Below are 17707 nucleotides of genomic sequence, written 5' to 3' on the forward strand. Positions count from 1 at the left end.
GGGAATAAGCAAAGTTAAAATAAGTAAAAAAAATAAATAAAAAATTCTAATTAATATATATATATATATATATATATATATATATATATATAATAGAACTAGTCACGCAAAAATCAGCCCTAGTACAGTTATGGAGATGGAAGATAAATCCATCTAGAGAATTTTTTTTATCACAGGTGTCTTTATTGGCTGTAGTCTTGCAGCGCTGGGTTTCCTCAGCGTTTCCTCCCACGCACCAAACACTGATAGTGAATTTAGATTGTGAGCCCCAATGAGGACAGTGCTGCTGCGGAATATGTTGGTGCTATGTAAAAATAAAGATTATTATTAATAATAATAATAATAATAAGACTGCACTTTTTATTTTCTTTTTTTTTTTTTTTCTTTTTAAGCCTTTTATTTGTCTTGTTACCTATTGGGCTGTTTCCTATAATTCGATGTTTGTCGTACGATCGCTGCTCTAGTTCGTGTTCATTGCAGCTTTCTATCTGCTTAGGATTACATGGCCCCGGATTGAATTTGTTTTTTTTTTCCTCTGCAGCTGGAATGCTTGAAGCTCATCGCCTCTCAGAAATTTACAGATAAGAGGATCGGCTACCTGGGTGCAATGCTCCTGCTGGATGAAAGACAAGATGTCCACCTGCTGATGACCAACTGCATTAAGAAGTAAGGACCATTAGCTGATTGCTGCGGTCTTCTACAAAGCACCATCTGCGTGCGGCCCTCTGAGATCAGTAGTGCCACATAGGCACTGATGTCATGGGCTGTCTGCATGATGGGCATTGTATACGTGTATCCCCCCTAGCTTTTAGGATCTATGTAGAATATATGTATAAATTGTGATAAAACCAGGATGCTGTAGACTGGACCGGGAGATCATTGTAAAAGGGAACTACTGTATTTGTCTCTCGCCTCATTGGGGGACACAAGACATGGTTTCCTGTGTCCCCCCAATGAGGGCTCAGAGAAAAAGATTTTACCGTGAGTACACAAAAATTTTATTTTACTGGAATATAAGACGCACTTTTTTCCCTCACCCTATGACGGCACCACGATATAAGGGTGCCGTCATGAGTTCGGAAAAAACACATTACCGGTAAGTAATTACATATTTTTCCCTCACTCTATGACGGCACCCTTATATTGTGGTGCCGTCATGTGTTCGGAAAAAAGACATTACCGGTAAGTAATTACGTATTTTTCCCTCACCCTATGACGGCATCTCTTATATCGAGATGCCGTCATGGGTTCGGAAAAAACACATTACCGGTAAGTAATTACGTATTCCTTCCCCCCCCCCCCCCCTTCCAAAACTGGGGCTAAAATAGGCGTGCGTTTTACAATCCGGATATGGCTTACCGAGGCGGCGGTGGTGGTGGAGTGGGGTCATGGGAGGGGGTTTTTGCAATACTGAGGGCTCGGAGGAGCAGTGGAGCGGCTCAGGAGGGTCACAGGGCGAGGTGTCTTGGCGGTGGGTGCCATTGATCTGACTGCGGGCTCCATTAAATCGCCCGCGGTTTACACAACGGACTGCAAGAAAATGGCCGCAGTATACGGTATACGCTTGCTAGACTATTGAGAGGGAGGGCGACACTAAACTGCTCCCTTTTTTGGGGGGGGACGGGGGACGGTTGCTATTTAAATGGGTTGTCCATTTGTACTTAAGTCTTTGGGGGACTTTGCATGGTGTAAAAATAACCCATCGCTGTCACAATATTATGCGGTTTTCACATCAGAGCATCGTCTGTCATCCAGCAAGTGTCTCATTAATTGTGAGAGCGGCGGGAAAATAATCTATGGGTGGCCGAAGCTGAATCCCAAGGGGGCCGCGCTCCGTGTTTTCCAAGCGAATGAGCTGAATAATTCCACTTGTCCATTGTTGCCTTTTCTCGCTCTCCTGTCTGTGCACGGTGTTAGTTAGGAAACGAGCCTAAGAGCCGGTGACTGTAACCGGAGACCGCAGGATCTAGTGACAGGCAACAGTTTAAAGGGATTCTGCGCTGGAACTAAAAAGTGCAGCAAATTGCAAAACACTGTGAAAATGACATCTGCGGCCTGCTCTGAGCTGTAGAAGATCTGTGCACGGTGTATTGTATGTACCGTGTGTATTTGGAGAATTAATTTTTATCTTTTGTGATCCTTCCTGTGGATGGATGTCACTAAGGTGAGATTAAAGATTTGCATTCATGATCTGTCCCTCTTAAACCACAGCAGAGGTTTTAGTTTCTTCTTGGAAAACTTGCTAAAAGGGGGCCCCACGATTCTCCCCCCCCATTGACTGGTGCACAAACACAATGCAGTATTACTTTATCGTTCCTTTGGGAGACCGAGACAATGGGTGTTTAGCTTCTGCCTCCGGAGGACACACAAAGTACTACACTAAAAAAGTGTAGCTCCTCCCTCTGAGCTTATACACCCCCTGGTGAGCAGACCCAGCCAGTTAATCGCTTTGTGTTCAGGAGGCATACATCCACACATGCATTCTCATATGATTTTCTTTGTCGCTCCATTGGGAGACCCAGACAATTGGGTGTATAGCTACTGCCTCCGGAGGCCACACAAAGTATTACACTTTAAAAAGTGTAACCCCTCCCCTCTGCCTGTACACCCTCCCGTGGATCACGGGCCCATCAGTTTTTTGCTTTGTGTTGAAGGAGGCTGACATTCACACAATGCTCCACATTTTAGTCAGCAGCAGCTGCTGATTATATCGGATGGAAGAAAAGAGGGCCCCTAACAGGGCCCCCGGCATGCTCCCTTCTCACCCCACTGAGTCGGCGGTGCTGTTAAGGTTGAGGTACACATTGCGGGTACACAGGCAGGAGCCACATGCCGTTTTCCTTCCCCATCCCTTAGGGGCTCTGGGTGAAGTGGGATCCTAACCGGTCATCCAGGCACTGGGACCGGGCTCCCTCCGCAGCCCCTGGTGGTATCTGCCGGACAGGAGACTGAGTATCCTCAGGGACATGGCCCTGCATCTACAGGTACTCTGTGTCCCCTTTGGGACGGTGCATGAAGCACCTTGGCCTTCTGACGCTGCAGCGACTGCGGTGTGGTTTTTTGACCGGGACTACCGCGCCGACCGTGCCTGTTTGCCGGCCGCGGTTTTTACTTTAGTCCCCGGCTTTTGCGGCCTAGTGTATTAAACTCCCGCCCCTGGGCCTGCCAGTCAGGGGGAAGGGCGGGACGGTCGGTAGGACGCCGACAGTGAGGGCTGGAGCACACTTCGCTGTCCTCCTCCCCCCTCACTGATCACTATGGGGCAAGATTCCCGCACTTTTGTGGTTCCACCCACGGCTCCCTCCTCCCCTCGGAACGCCGGCAGCCATTGTTATATGGGTCTCAGTATGATTCTGCCGGTGGAGGATCTCAGAATGTGCTCTGCAGCTCTGGGAGAGGGGGTTCCTAACCGGTCGCCATGCACTGGGACCGGGCTCCATCCGCAGCCCCTGGGGGATTCTGACGGACAGGAGACTGAGTATCATCAGGGACAGAGCCCTGCATCCATAAGGTACTCTGTGTCTCCCTTGGGACGCTGCATACAGCACCTGGGTTCCAAACGCCGCAGCGGTTGCTGTGTGCTTTGTGAGACCGGGACTACCGCGCCGACCGCGCCTGTTTGCCGGCCGTGTTTTTAACTTTAGTCCCCGGCTCTTGCGGCCTAGTACAATATACTCCCGTTCCCGGGCCTGCCAGTCAGGGGTAACGACGGGACGTCGGCAGTGAGGGCTGGAGCATACTTGGTATCCTCCTCCCCCCTCACTGTGCACTGTGGGGCACCAGTTTCCCAATCAGGTGCTGGCCCCCCTTGGGTGCCGAAGTGTATGTGTGTGTATGTGTATATATATATGTATATATATATGTATATATAATATATATATATATATTATGGTATATGATTTCACTGTTCGGCAGCACTATTTGCTTTTGGCTATATGCCCTCGCTGATTACTAAGAGGTGACAACAGCAGGTCGTCCGCAAACAGTAAGGGTGCCAAGGCACAGGCTTTCTTGCAACCTGTACCTTTTGTGCGGCTATATTGCCGGCAGGTTCCACCTATCATTGTGTACAATGCTTGGCCCCTGGGGCACTCACTCAGCCGGAGCCTCCGGCACTGGTGGGACCCTCGGCTCAGGTGGTACCACCGGTTTCCACTGTCCAGGTGGCAGGGACAGAGTTTGCACGTTTGACTGAGCAACTCTCGGAGTCGCTTTCACATTCCATGGCCCAGTCTATGGATAGATGGGCTGCTAAGATACTGGAAGCTTTGCAGTCCAGACCGGTAACACAGGGCCAGGGCGCTGTGAGGTCATCGCTCCCAGGCCCCTCTGGGTCGGTACAACAAGGGGCTCCTGGGGTAACACCCAGATCCCACGGTGAGAACTCCGACACGGACCGCGGCCTCAGACAGGCTAAGCGGGCTCGCTGGGAACCTTCCACGACTTCATCACGCTGTTCGGGGTCTCAGCTTGAGGACTCTCGGGAGAATGAAGCGGAGGTCGCAGCTCAGGGCTCTGACCCTGACGTTGCTCTCAATCTGGATACACCTGAAGGGGACGCCATAGTAAATGTCCTTATAGCGTCCATCAACCAGGTGCTAGACCTCTCTCCCCCATCTTCTCCTATGGAGGAGTCGGCTTCACAGCGGGAGAAACACCAGTTTAGGTTTCCCAAACGTACACGGAGTGCGTTTTTCGATCACTCTAACTCCAGAGAGGCTGTCCAGAAGCACAGAACTTTCCGGACAAGCGCTTTACTAAGCGCCTTAATGACACACGTTACCCTTTTCCCCCTGACGTAGTTAAGGGTTGGGCTCAGTGTCACAAGGTGGATCCTCCAGTCTCCAGACTGGCGGCTAGATCCGTAGTTTCAGTGTCAGATGGTTCATCTCTCATGGATGCCACTGACAGGCAAATAAAGCTTATGATGAGATCCATCTATGAAGCCATAGGCGCATCTTTTGCTCCGGCCTTCGCAGCCGTGAGGGCACTCCAAGCTATCTCAGCTTCTCTGGCTGAGATTAATGCGGTCGCACGTACCTCTGCCCCGCAGGTTGTGTCCTTGGCTTCTCAAGCGTAGGTTTTTTCGTCCTACGCCATGAACGCCGTTCCTGGACTCTGCGAGCCGTACAGCGGTAGCATCCACCAATTCGGTGGCAGCCCGCAGGGCCATGTGGCTACGTGAATGGAAGGCAGACTCTGCTTCCAAGAGGTTCTTAACCGGTTTGCCATTTTCTGGCGACCGTTTGTTTGACGAGCAATTGGATGAAATCATTAAACAGTCCAAGGGAAAGGACTCATCCTTACCCCAGTCCAAACCAAACAGACCTCAGCAACGAAAAATACAATCGAGGTTTCGGTCCTTTCGGTCCTCAGCCAAGTTCCGTTCCTCCATGTCCAACAGGTCAGAGGAGGGCCAGAGGAACTCTTCTCCATGGCGGTCTAAGTCACGTCTTACAAAGACCGCCGGAGGAACCGCCTCCAAGGCGGCTTCCTCATGACTTCGGCCTCACCAAGACCGCGTCCTCGGTCGGTGGCAGGCTCTCCCGCTTTTGCGACGCCTGGTGGGCACATGTCCAAAACCGATGGGTGAGAGACATTCTATCTCACGGTTACAGGATAGAGATCAGCTCTCGTCCTCCGACTCGTTTCTTCAGAACATCTCCGCCCCCCGAGCGAACCGATGCATTTTTCTTCGGCGCTCCATTGGGAGACCCAGACGATTGGGTGTATAGTACTGCCTCCGGAGGCCACACAAAGCATTACACTAAAAAGTGTAAGGCCCCTCCCCTTCTGGCTATACACCCCCAGTGGGATCACTGGCTCACCAGTTTTCTGCTTTGTGCGAAGGAGGTCAGACATCCACGCATAGCTCCACTGTTTAGTCAGCAGCAGCTGCTGACTATGTCGGATGGAAGAAAAGAGGGCCCATACTAGGGCCCCCAGCATGCTCCCTTCTCACCCCACTTTATGTCGGCGGTGTTTGTTAAGGTTGAGGTACCCATTGTGGGTACGGAGGCTGGAGCCCACATGCTGTTTTCCTTCCCCATCCCCCTGAGGGGCTCTGAGGAAGTGGGATCTTACCGGCCCCCAAGCCCTGAGGCCGGGCTCCATCCACAGACCCATGGAACCTGCTGGATACGGAGCTGGGTACCGTTCAGGGACAAGGCCCTGCGACATTCAGGTACTCTGTGTCCCAAACAGGCCGCGCACATTCCAGACTTGCTGGGTGTGCTAGTGCGCCGGGGACAGTAGCGCTGCGCGCTGGGGTTACAGTCACTACAGTTTTTCTGAGTGACTTTATGTGTTGGGGACTGCGACTTGTAGTGCGCCGGGGACTTAGCGCCGACCGTGCTTTTACGACGGCGTCGCTGATAAATTTAGTCCCCGGCTTCTGCGGCCTAGCTCCGCTTCGTTCCCGCCCCCACCCTGTCAATCAGGGCAAGGGAGAGACGCTGTACGATTAATCAGCGCCGAGGGCTGGAGTCTTATTTACATGCTCCAGCCCTCTCACTGAGCACAGTGGGACGCAGGTTTCCCGCTCTTTGTCTGCACACGCCCAGGGCCCGCCCCTCTCCATAGGACGCCGGCAGCCATTCCTACATGCAGTCTGGCTGGAGAACGGACACAGGCTCTGGGAGACCCAGACAAGGGATTTCTGGCGACCACACACCCGCGTTAAGCGGGCGGTAAGCAGCACTTTAGTGCTGGCCCCACTAGTGCCACAGTGTTATTTTGGTGTACCTTTTTTTCTCTATACCATATATATATGTATATATATATTGCACTGTAAGGTCGCTTCTTGGCTGTATACCCTATCTTGCTCTGAGGAGACGACAACATGTCATCCGCAAAACGCAAGGGTGCCAAGACACAGGCTGTAAGCGCTGCTTGTGCCGCTTGTGGGGCTGATCTACCGGCAGGTTACAATGACCCCCATTGTGTGCAATGTTCGGTCCCTGTGCCACTTCGTCAGCCGGAGTCTATGGTGGTAGTGGCCCAGGCAGAGTCGCCGGTGAACCCTGTCCCGGTGACTGGGACAGAGTTTGCAGTTTTTGCTGACAAGATGTCTGTCACTATGACAAAGATCCTAGAGACCTTGCAGGCCAGGCCAGTTACTCAGACCATGGACACTGCTGCGGCAACGTTCCCCGGTCCCCCTCAGTTGGAGTTAATCCGTGCTTCAGGGGGGTCCCAGGCATCTCAGCCTGACGGCTCTGATTCAGATGACAGTCCCAGGCAGCCTAAGCGTGCTCGCTGGGAGAGACCCTCCACGTCATCACGCGGATCAGGGTCTCAGCGAGAAGAGTCTCTACATGATGAGACAGAGGAGGGTGATCAGGAGTCTAATCCTGAAACCGCTCTCAATCTGGATACTCCTGATGGTGACGCCATGGTAAATGACCTTATAGCGGCCATCAATAGTCTATTGGAAATTTCTCCCCCTGCCCCTTCTGCAGAGGAGGCAGCTGCACAGCAGGAGAAGTTCCATTTCAGGTATCCCAAGCGTAAACTGAGTACTTTTCTGGACCACGCTGACTTCAGAGAATCAGTCCAGAAACACCATGCTTACCCAGACAAGCGTTTCTCCAAACGTCTTAAGGATACACGTTATCCCTTTCCCCCTGACGTGGTCAAACGCTGGACCCAGTGTCCAAAGGTGGACCCCCCAATCTCCAGGCTTGCGGCTAGATCCATAGTTGCAGTGGAGGATGGGGCTTCACTTAAAGATGCCAATGACAGACAGATGGACCTTTGGTTAAAGTCTGTCTATGAAGCTATCGGCGCGTCGTTTGCTCCAGCATTCGCGGCCGTGTGGGCACTCCAAGCTATTTCAGCTGGTCTGGCACAGGTGGACTCTATCATACGTCCAGCAGTGCCGCGAGTGGCGTCCCTAACCTCGCAAATGTCTGCGTTTGCGACTTACGCTATCAACGCTGTCCTGGACTCTACAAGCCGTACCTCAATGGCGTCTGCCAACTCTGTGGTTTTGCGCAGAGCCTTGTGGTTAAAGGAATGGAAAGCGGATTCTGCTTCCAAAAAATGTTTAACCAGCTTGCCACTATCTGTAGATAGACTGTTTGGTGAACAATTGGCTGAAATCATTAAACAATCCAAGGGTAAAGACTCTTCCTTACCCCAGCCCAGATCAAGCAAACCTCAACAGAGGAAGTGGCAGTCGAGGTTTCGGTCCTTTCGAGGCTCCGGCAAGACCCAATTCTCCTCGTCCAAAGGGACTCAGAAGGAGCAAAGGAGCTCAGATTCCTGGCGGGCTCACTCACGCCCCAAGAAAGCAACCGGAGGAACCGCTTCCAAGGCGGCTGCCTCATGACTTTCGGCCTCATCCCTCCGCATCCTCGGTCGGTGGCAGGCTCTCCCGCTTTTGCGACATTTGGCTGCCACAGGTCAAAGACCGGTGGGTAACAGACATTTTGTCTCACGGGTACAGGATAGAGTTCAGTTCTCGTCCTCCGCCTCGGTTCTTCAGAACCTCCCCACATCCCGACCGAGCAGATGCCCTTCTGCAGGCGGTGTGCTCACTAAAAGCAGAAGGAGTGGTGATCCCTGTTCCTCTGCAGGAACAAGGGCAAGGTTTTTACTCCAATCTCTTTGTGGTTCCAAAAAAGGACGGCTCGTTTCGTCCTGTTCTGGACCTAAAGCTGCTCAACAAGCATGTGAACGCCAGACGGTTCCGGATGGAATCCCTCCGCTCAGTCATTGCCTCAATGTCTCAAGGAGATTTCCTTGCATCAATAGACATCAAAGATGCTTATCTCCACGTGCCGATTGCTACAGAGCACCAACGTTTTCTACGTTTCGTGATAGGAGACGACCATCTCCAGTTCGTAGCTCTGCCATTTGGTCTGGCGACAGCCCCACGGGTTTTCACCAAGGTCATGGCGGCAGTGGTAGCAGTCTTGCATTCTCAGGGACATTCGGTGATCCCTTACTTAGACGATCTACTTGTCAAAGCACCCTCTCAAGAGGCATGCCAACACAGCCTGAATGTTGCGCTGGAGACTCTCCAGACTTTCGGGTGGATCATCAACTTTTCAAAGTCAAACCTGGCACCGACTCAATCACTAATGTATCTTGGCATGGAGTTTCATACTCTCTCAGCGATAGTGAAGCTTCCGCTGGACAAGCAGCGGTCACTACAGACAGGGGTGCAGTCTCTCCTTCACGGTCAGTCGCACCCCTTAAGGCGCCTCATGCACTTCCTAGGGAAGATGGTGGCAGCAATGGAGGCAGTCCCGTTCGCGCAGTTTCATCTGCGCCCACTTCAATGGGACATTCTCCGCCAATGGGACGGGAAGACAACTTCCCTAGACAGGAAAGTCTCCCTTTCTCAGACGGCCAAGGACTCCCTGCAATGGTGGCTTCTTCCCACCTCATTATCACAGGGAAGATCATTCCTGCCCCCATCCTGGGCAGTGGTCACGACAGACGCGAGTCTGTCAGGGTGGGGAGCAGTTTTTCTCCACCACAGGGCTCAAGGGACGTGGACTCAGCAGGAGTCCACCCTTCAGATCAATGTTCTGGAAATCAGGGCAGTGTATCTTGCCCTATTAGCCTTCCAGCAGTGGCTGGAAGGAAAGCAGATCCGAATTCAGTCGGACAACTCCACAGCGGTGGCATACATCAACCACCAAGGAGGGACACGCAGTCGGCAAGCCTTCCAGGAAGTCAGGCGGATTCTGATGTGGGTGGAGGAAAAAGCATCCACCATATCAGCAGTTCACATCCCGGGCGTAGAAAACTGGGAAGCAGACTTCCTCAGTCGCCAGGGCATGGACGCAGGGGAATGGTCCCTTCACCCGGACGTGTTTCAGGAAATCTGCCGCCGCTGGGGGGTGCCGGACGTCGACCTAATGGCGTCTCGGCACAACAACAAGGTTCCGACCTTCATAGCGCGGTCTCGCGATCAAAGAGCTCTGGCGGCAGACGCCTTAGTGCAAGATTGGTCGCAGTTCCGGCTCCCTTATGTGTTTCCACCTCTGGCACTCTTGCCCAGAGTGTTACGCAAGATCAGATCCGATTGCGGCCGCGTCATACTCGTCGCCCCAGACTGGCCGAGGAGGTCGTGGTACCCGGATCTGTGCCATCTCACGGTCGGCCAACCGTGGGCACTACCAGACCGTCCAGACTTACTGTCCCAAGGGCCGTTTTTCCATCGGAATTCTGCGGCCCTGAACCTGACTGTGTGGCCATTGAGTCCTGGATCCTAGCGTCTTCAGGATTACCCCAAGGGGTCGTGGCCACCATGAGACAGGCTAGGAAGTCCACTTCTGCTAAGATCTACCACAGAACGTGGAAGATTTTCTTATCCTAGTGCTCTGCACAAGGAGTATCCCCCTGGCCATTCGCGTTACCTGTCGTTCTTTCCTTCCTGCAATCTGGGTTGGAAAAGGGCTTGTCGCTAGGCTCCCTTAAAGGGCAAGTCTCGGCACTATCCGTGTTTTTTCAGAAGCGTATAGCACGACTTTCTCAGGTGCGCACGTTCCTGCAGGGGGTTTGTCATATCGTACCTCCGTACAGGCGGCCGTTAGATCCGTGGGATCTAAACAAGGTCCTTGTTGCTCTCCAGAAGCCGCCCTTCGAGCCTCTGTGGGATGTGTCACTTTCTCGACTCTCACAGAAAGTGGCCTTTCTGGTAGCGGTCACGTCTCTTCGGAGAGTGTCTGAACTAGCAGCGCTGTCTTCCAAAGCTCCTTTCCTGGTGTTCCACCAGGACAAGGTAGTGCTGCGCCCCATTCAGGAGTTTCTCCCTAAGGTGGTATCCTCTTTTCATCTTAATCAGGATATCTCCTTGCCTTCCTTTTATCCGCATGTAGTGCATCGGTATGAAAAGGATTTACATTTGTTAGATCTGGTGAGAGCACTCAGAATCTACATTTCTCGTACGGCGCCCCTGCGCCGCTCGGATGCACTCTTTGTCCTTGTCGCTGGTAAGCGCAAAGGGTCGCAGGCTTCCAAAGCCACCCTGGCTCGATGGATCAAAGAACCAATTCTTGAAGCCTACCGTTCTGCTGGGCTTCCGGTTCCATCAGGGCTGAAGGCCCATTCTACCAGAGCCGTGGGTGCGTCCTGGGCATTACGACACCAGGCTACGGCTCAACAGGTGTGCCAGGCAGCTACCTGGTCGAGTCTGCACACTTTCACCAAACATTATCAGGTGCATACCTATGCTTCGGCGGACGCCAGCCTAGGTAGAAGAGTCCTGCAGGCGGCAGTTGCCTCCCCGTAGGGGAGGGCTGTCTTTGCAGCTCTAACATGAGGTATTTCTTTACCCACCCAGGGACAGCTTTTGGACGTCCCAATCGTCTGGGTCTCCCAATGGAGCGCCGAAGAAGAAGGGAATTTTGTTACTTACCGTAAATTCCTTTTCTTCTAGCTCCTATTGGGAGACCCAGCACCCGCCCTGTTGTCCTTCGGGATTTTTGGTTGTTTTTCGGGTCCACATGTTGTTCATGTTGAATGGTTTTCAGTTCTCCGATGTTACTTCGGAGTGAATTTGTTTAAACCAGTTATTGGCTTTCCTCCTTCTTGCTTTTGCACTAAAACTGGTGAGCCAGTGATCCCACTGGGGGTGTATAGCCAGAAGGGGAGGGGCCTTACACTTTTTAGTGTAATGCTTTGTGTGGCCTCCGGAGGCAGTACTATACACCCAATCGTCTGGGTCTCCCAATAGGAGCTAGAAGAAAAGGAATTTACGGTAAGTAACAAAATTCCCTTCTTTCAGCCAGTGAACTCTGACGGCAGATGGAGTTGTGATCCCCGTTCCGCTTCAAGAACGTGGTCGCGGCTTTACTCCAACTTGTTCGGGGTACCAAAAAAGGACGGATCATTCCGTTCAGTTCTGGGCCTCATTCTGCTCAACAGACACGTGAGAACCAGACTTTTTCGGATGAAATCTCTCCGCTCTGTCATCGTCTCGATCCCAAGGAGACTTCCTAGCATCAATCGACATCAGGGATGCTTATCTCCATGTTCCGATTGCACCAGAGCATCAACGCGTCTTGTGTTTCGCCATCCGGGACGAACACTTTCAGCTCGTGGCTCTGCCTTTCGGCCTGGCGACAGCCCCACGGGGCTTCACCAAGGTCATGGCATCAGTGGTGGCGGGCCTACACTCTCAGGGACACTCGGTGATCCCTGTCTTAGACGATCTCCTAAGTCAAGACACCCTCTCGGGTGGCATGTCAACACGGTCCGAACATTGCTCTGGAGACTCTCCAGAGGTTAGGGTGGATCATCAATTTCCCAAAGTAAAAATTGACACCGACCCAATCACTGACTTACCTCTTGATGGAGTTTCATTCTCTCTCAGAGATAGTGAAGCTTCCGCTGGACAAACAGCGTTCGCTGCAGACAGGGGTGCACTCTCTCCTTCGGGCCCAGTCACACCCCTTGAGGCGCCCCACGCGCTTCCTAGGGAAGATGGTGGCAGCAATGGAGGCAGTTCCCTTTGCGCAGTATTCAGCTGCGTCCACTCCAATGGCACATTCTCCGCAAATGGGACAGGAGGTCGACGTCCCTCGACAGGAACGTCTCCCTTTCTCTGGCAGCCAAAACCTCTCTTCAGTGGTTGCTTCTTAACTTCTTGTCGAAAGAAAAATCCTTCCTGTTTCCATCCTGGATGGACGAGAGTGTCAGGGTGGACAGCGGTCTTCCTCCACCACAGGGCTCAGGGAACCTGGACTCCGACAGAGTCCTCCCTTCAGATCAATGTTCTGGAATTAAGGGCAGTGGAGCTAGCCCTAAAGGCGTTCCAGCGGTGGCTGGACGGCAGGCAGATCCGGATACAGTCGGACGACGCCACGGCGGTCGCGTACATCAACCACCAGCACAGAGCGCTGGCGGCGGACGCATCAGTTCAGAACTGGTCGCAATTTCGACTGCCTTATGTATTTCCCCCTCTGGCACTGCTGCCCAGAGTGTCATTCAAAATCGGGTCCGACTGCCGCCGCGCCATCCTCGTTGCTCTACACTGGCCGAGGAGGACGTGATACCTGGATCTGTGGCACCTTACGGTGGGTCGACCGTGGGCACTCCCGGAACGACCAGACTTGCTGTCTCAAGGGCCATTTTCCATCTGAATTCTGCGGCCTTCAACCTCACTGCGTGGCCATTGTGGCCTGGCTCTTAGCGTCCTCGGAGTTATCTCTATCACGCCTTTCGCAGAAGGTGGTCTTCCTAGTGGCAGGCGCATCACTTCGGAGAGTGTCGGAGCTAGCAGCGCTATCATGCAAAGCCCCCTTCCTGGTGTTACGCCAGGACGAGGTGGCCCTGCGTCCGGTCCCGGAATTCCTACTTAAGGTGGTATCCCCCTTTTCTTTGTCGCTCCATTGGGAGACCCAGACAATTGGGTGTATAGCTATGCCTCCGGAGGCCACACAAAGTATTACACTAAAAGTGTAAAGCCCCTCCCCTTCTGCCTATACACCCCCCGTGCTCACGGGCTCCTCAGTTTTTATGCTTTGTGCGAAGGAGGCAGACATCCACGCATAGCTCCACAGCTTAGTCAGCAGCAGCTGCTGACTAGGTCGGATGGAAGAAAAGAGGGCCCATAACAGGGCCCCCAGCATGCTCCCTTCTCACCCCACTTTGTCGGCGGTGTTGTTAAGGTTGAGGTACTCATTGCGGGTACACAGGCAGGAGCCACATGCTGTTTTCCTTCCCCATCCCTTAATGGGCTCTGGGTGAAGTGGGGACCGGATCGGTCTCCAGGCACTGGGACCGTGCTCCCTCCGCAGCCCCTGGGAATCTGCTGGATAGGAGCCGGGTATCGTCAGGGACAAGGCCCTGCTACTGTGAGGTACTCTGTGTCCCTGTGGGGACAGCGCATGGAGCGCTGGTGCCATACACATTGCAGCACTGCTGGGTGTGTTAGTGCGCCGGGGACTATCGCGCATGGAGCGCTTGTGCCATACACTTTCCAGCACTGCTGGGTGTGTTAGTGCGCCGGGCACTATCGCGCATGGAGCGCTTGTGCCATACACTTTCCAGCACTGCTGGGTGTGTTAGTGCGCCGGGGACGATCGCGCATGGAGCGCTTGTGCCAGACACTTTCCAGCACTGCTGGAGGTGTTAGTGCGCCGGGGGACTACCGCGCGGCCGCGCTTATTGCCGGCCGCGCTTATAACTTTAGTCCCCGGCTTCTGCGGCCTAGTGTCGTTCTTTCCCGCCCACAGGCCTGCCAGTCAGGGGAGGGGCGGGACGCTGCACGGATCGTCAGCGGAGGGCTGGAGCATACATTAGTATCCTCCTCCCTCCTCACTCAGTACAGTGGGGCACTGGATTCCCGCACTTTTCTTGGGCACGCCCACGGTCTCCTCCTCCCCACAGAACGCCGGCAGCCATTCCTGTCAGCGATTCAGACGCTGGAGAGGAGAGGCAACACAGGGAGACCCAGGCAGGGAATCTGGTGACCACACAACCGCTCTGAGCGGTCGGTAAGCAGCACCACCTGTGGTGCTGGCCCCACTGAGTACCGAAGTGTATATATATATATATATAGGCTTATAGGCTATACATTGCACTGTACGGTCGCTCTGTTGCTTTTTGGCTATATACCCTCCTGGTTGTTCTCAGAGGAGACAACATGTCATCTGCAAAAAGCAAGGGTGCCAAAGCACAGGCTTACTTTGCAACCTGTACCTCATGTACAGCTGTACTACCGGCAGGGTCCACTGACCCTCATTGTGTGCAATGCTCGGCCCCTGTGGCACTTACTCAGCCGGAGCCTCTGCTACAGGTGGCCCAGGTGGATCCACCTGCTACCACTGTCCAGGTGACAGGGACGGAGTTTGCAGCCTTTGCTGACAAACTGTCTGAGACTATGGATAAATGGTCGGCTAAAATACTGGAAGCTTTGCAGTCCAGACCGGTGATTCAGGCCCCGGGCTCTATCCAATCCTTGACCCCTGGTCCCCCTCAATTGGAACAGCAATGTGCCCCGGGGGTAACCCACAGGTCCCAGGGTGAGGTCTCTGACACGGACCGCAGTCCCAGGCCGCCCAAGCGGGGTCGCTGGGAAATTCCCTCCACTTCATCACACTGTTGAGGGTCCCAGCAGGGGGACTCTCTGGAGGATGAAGCGGAGGTATCAGATCAGGATTCTGATACTGAAGCCGCTCTCAACCTAGATACACCTGAAGGTGACGCAGTAGTGAATGACCTTATAGCGACCATCAATCAGGTGTTGGATATTTCTCCCCCAGCTCCTCCAATTGAGGAGTCTGCTTCTCAGGAGAAATTCCGTTTCAGGTTTCCAAAGCGTACATTAAATATGTTTCTGGATCACTCTGACTTCAGAGAGGCAATCCAGAAACACCGAGACTGTCCAGACAAGCGTTTTTCCAAGCGCCTTAAGGACACACGTTATCCCTTTCCCCCCGAGGTTGTCAAGGGCTGGACTCAGTGTCCTAAGGTGGATCCTCCAATCTCCAGACTGGCGGCTAGATCCATAGTTGCAGTGGAAGACGGGGCTTCACTCAAAGATGCCCCTGACAGACAGATGGAACTATGGTTAAAATCCATCTATGAAGCTATAGGCGCGTCTTTTGCTCCAGCATTCGCTGCCGTATGGGCACTCCAAGCTATCTCAGCTTGTCAGGCGCAGATTCATGCGGTAACACGTACATCTGCCCCACAAGTGGTGTCCTTAACCAATCAGGCGTCGGCGTTTGCGTCCTTCGCCATTAATGCTATCCTGGACTCTGCGAGCCGTACGGCGGTGGCATCCGCCAACTCGGTGGTACTCCGCAGGGCCATGTGGCTACGTGAATGGAAGGCAGACTCTGCTTCCAAAAAGTTCTTAACCGGTTTGCCATTTTCTGGCGACCGCCTGTTTGGTGAGCGATTGGATGAAATCATTAAACAATCCAAGGGAAAGGATTCATCCTTACCCCAGTCCAAACCAAACAGACCTCAACCACGGAAGGTACAATCGAGGTTTCGGTCCTTTCGGACCGCGGGCAGATCTCAATTTTCCTCGTCCAAAAGGCCTCAGAAAGATCAGAGGAACTCAGATGCATGGCGGTCTGTCACGTCCTAAAAAGACCACCGGAGGCACCGCTCCCAAAGCGGCCTCCTCATGACTTTCGGCCTCTTCAAACCGCATCCTCGGTCGGTGGCAGGCTCTCCCGCTTTTGCGACACCTGGCTGCCATAAGTAAAAGACCGATGGGTGAGAGACATTCTGTCTCACGGTTACAGGATAGAGTTCAACTCTCGTCCTCCGACTCGTTTCTTCAGAACATCTCCACACCCCCGACAGAGCCGAGGCTCTTATGCAGGCGGTGGGCACCCTGAAGGCGGAAGGAGTGGTGATCCCTGTTCCTCTTCAGCAACGGGGTCACGGTTTTTACTCCAACTTGTTCGTGGTGCCAAAAAAGGACGGATCCTTCCGTCCCGTTCTGGACCTAAAGCTGCTCAACAAGCATGTGAAAACCAGGCGGTTCCGGATGGAATCGCTTCGCTCCGTCATCGCCTCCATGTCCCAAGGAGATTTCCTGGCATCAATAGACATCAAAGATGCTTATCTCCACGTACCGATTGCGCCAGAGCATCAGCGCTTCCTGCGCTTCGCCATAGGGGACGAACACCTTCAGTTCGTGCCACTACCTTTTGGCCTGGCAACAGCCCCACGGGTCTTCACCAAGGTCATGGCAACAGTGGTGGCAATCCTACACTCTCAGGGACACTCGGTGATCCCTTACTTAGACGATCTACTTGTCAAGGCACCCTCTCAAGGGGCATGCCAACACAGCCTGAACATTGCTCTGGAAACTCTCCAGAGTTTCGGGTGGATCATCAATTTTCCAAAGTCAAATCTGACACCGGCCCAATCACTGACATATCTTGGCATGGAGTTTCATACTCTCTCAGCGATAGTGAAGCTTCCGCTGAACAAACAGCGTTCACTACAGACAGGGGTGCAATCTCTCCTTCATGGTCAGTCACACCCCCTGAGGCGCCTCATGCACTTCCTAGGGAAGATGGTGGCAGCAATGGAGGCAGTTTCCTTTTGCGCAGTTTCACCTGCGCCCACTTCAATGGGACATTCTCCGCAAATGGGACAGGAAGTCGACGTCCCTCGACAGGAACGTCTCCCTTTCTCGGGCAGCCAAAGCTTCCCTTCAGTGGTGGCTTCTTCCCACTTCTCTGTCGAAGGGGAAATCCTTCCTGCCCCCATCCTGGGCTGTGGTCATGACGGACGCGAGCCTGTCAGGGTGGGGAGCGGTCTTTCTCCACCACAGGGCTCAGGGGACTTGGACTCAGACAGAGTCCTCCCTTCAGATCAATGTTCCGGAGATAAGGGCAGTGTATCTTGCCCTAAAGGCGTTCCAGCCGTGGCTGGAAGGCAAACAGATCCGAATTCAGTCGGACAACTCCACAGCGGTGGCATACATCAACCACCAAGGCGGGACACGCAGTCGGCAAGCCTTCCAGGAGGTCCGGCGGATTCTGCTATGGGTGGAAGCCACAGCCTCCACCATATCCGCAGTTCACATCCCGGGCGTAGAAAACTGGGAAGCAGACTTTCTCAGTCGCCAGGGCATGGACGCAGGGGAATGGTCCCTTCACCCGGACGTGTTTCAGGAGATCTGTTGCCGCTGGGGCATGCCGGACGTCGACCTAATGGCGTCCCGGCACAACAACAAGGTCCCGACGTTCATGGCACGGTCTCAAGATCACAGAGC

At 53.4% G+C, this 17707-nt stretch overlaps 1 protein-coding gene across 2 annotated transcripts in view; it reads left to right on the plus strand.

The window, feature by feature from the left end:
- Positions 1–17707, plus strand: part of AP1G1 (adaptor related protein complex 1 subunit gamma 1) — a 133589-nt gene that overhangs the window by 16618 nt on the left and 99264 nt on the right. For both annotated transcript variants that reach the window (XM_075326040.1, XM_075326041.1), the window contains one exon: positions 542–666. In XM_075326040.1, the coding sequence (XP_075182155.1) occupies positions 542–666 (125 nt within the window). The remainder of the gene's footprint in view (positions 1–541; positions 667–17707) is intronic.

Source organism: Anomaloglossus baeobatrachus, chromosome 10 (assembly GCF_048569485.1).
Source record: "Anomaloglossus baeobatrachus isolate aAnoBae1 chromosome 10, aAnoBae1.hap1, whole genome shotgun sequence".
Lineage (NCBI taxonomy): Eukaryota > Metazoa > Chordata > Amphibia > Anura > Aromobatidae > Anomaloglossus > Anomaloglossus baeobatrachus.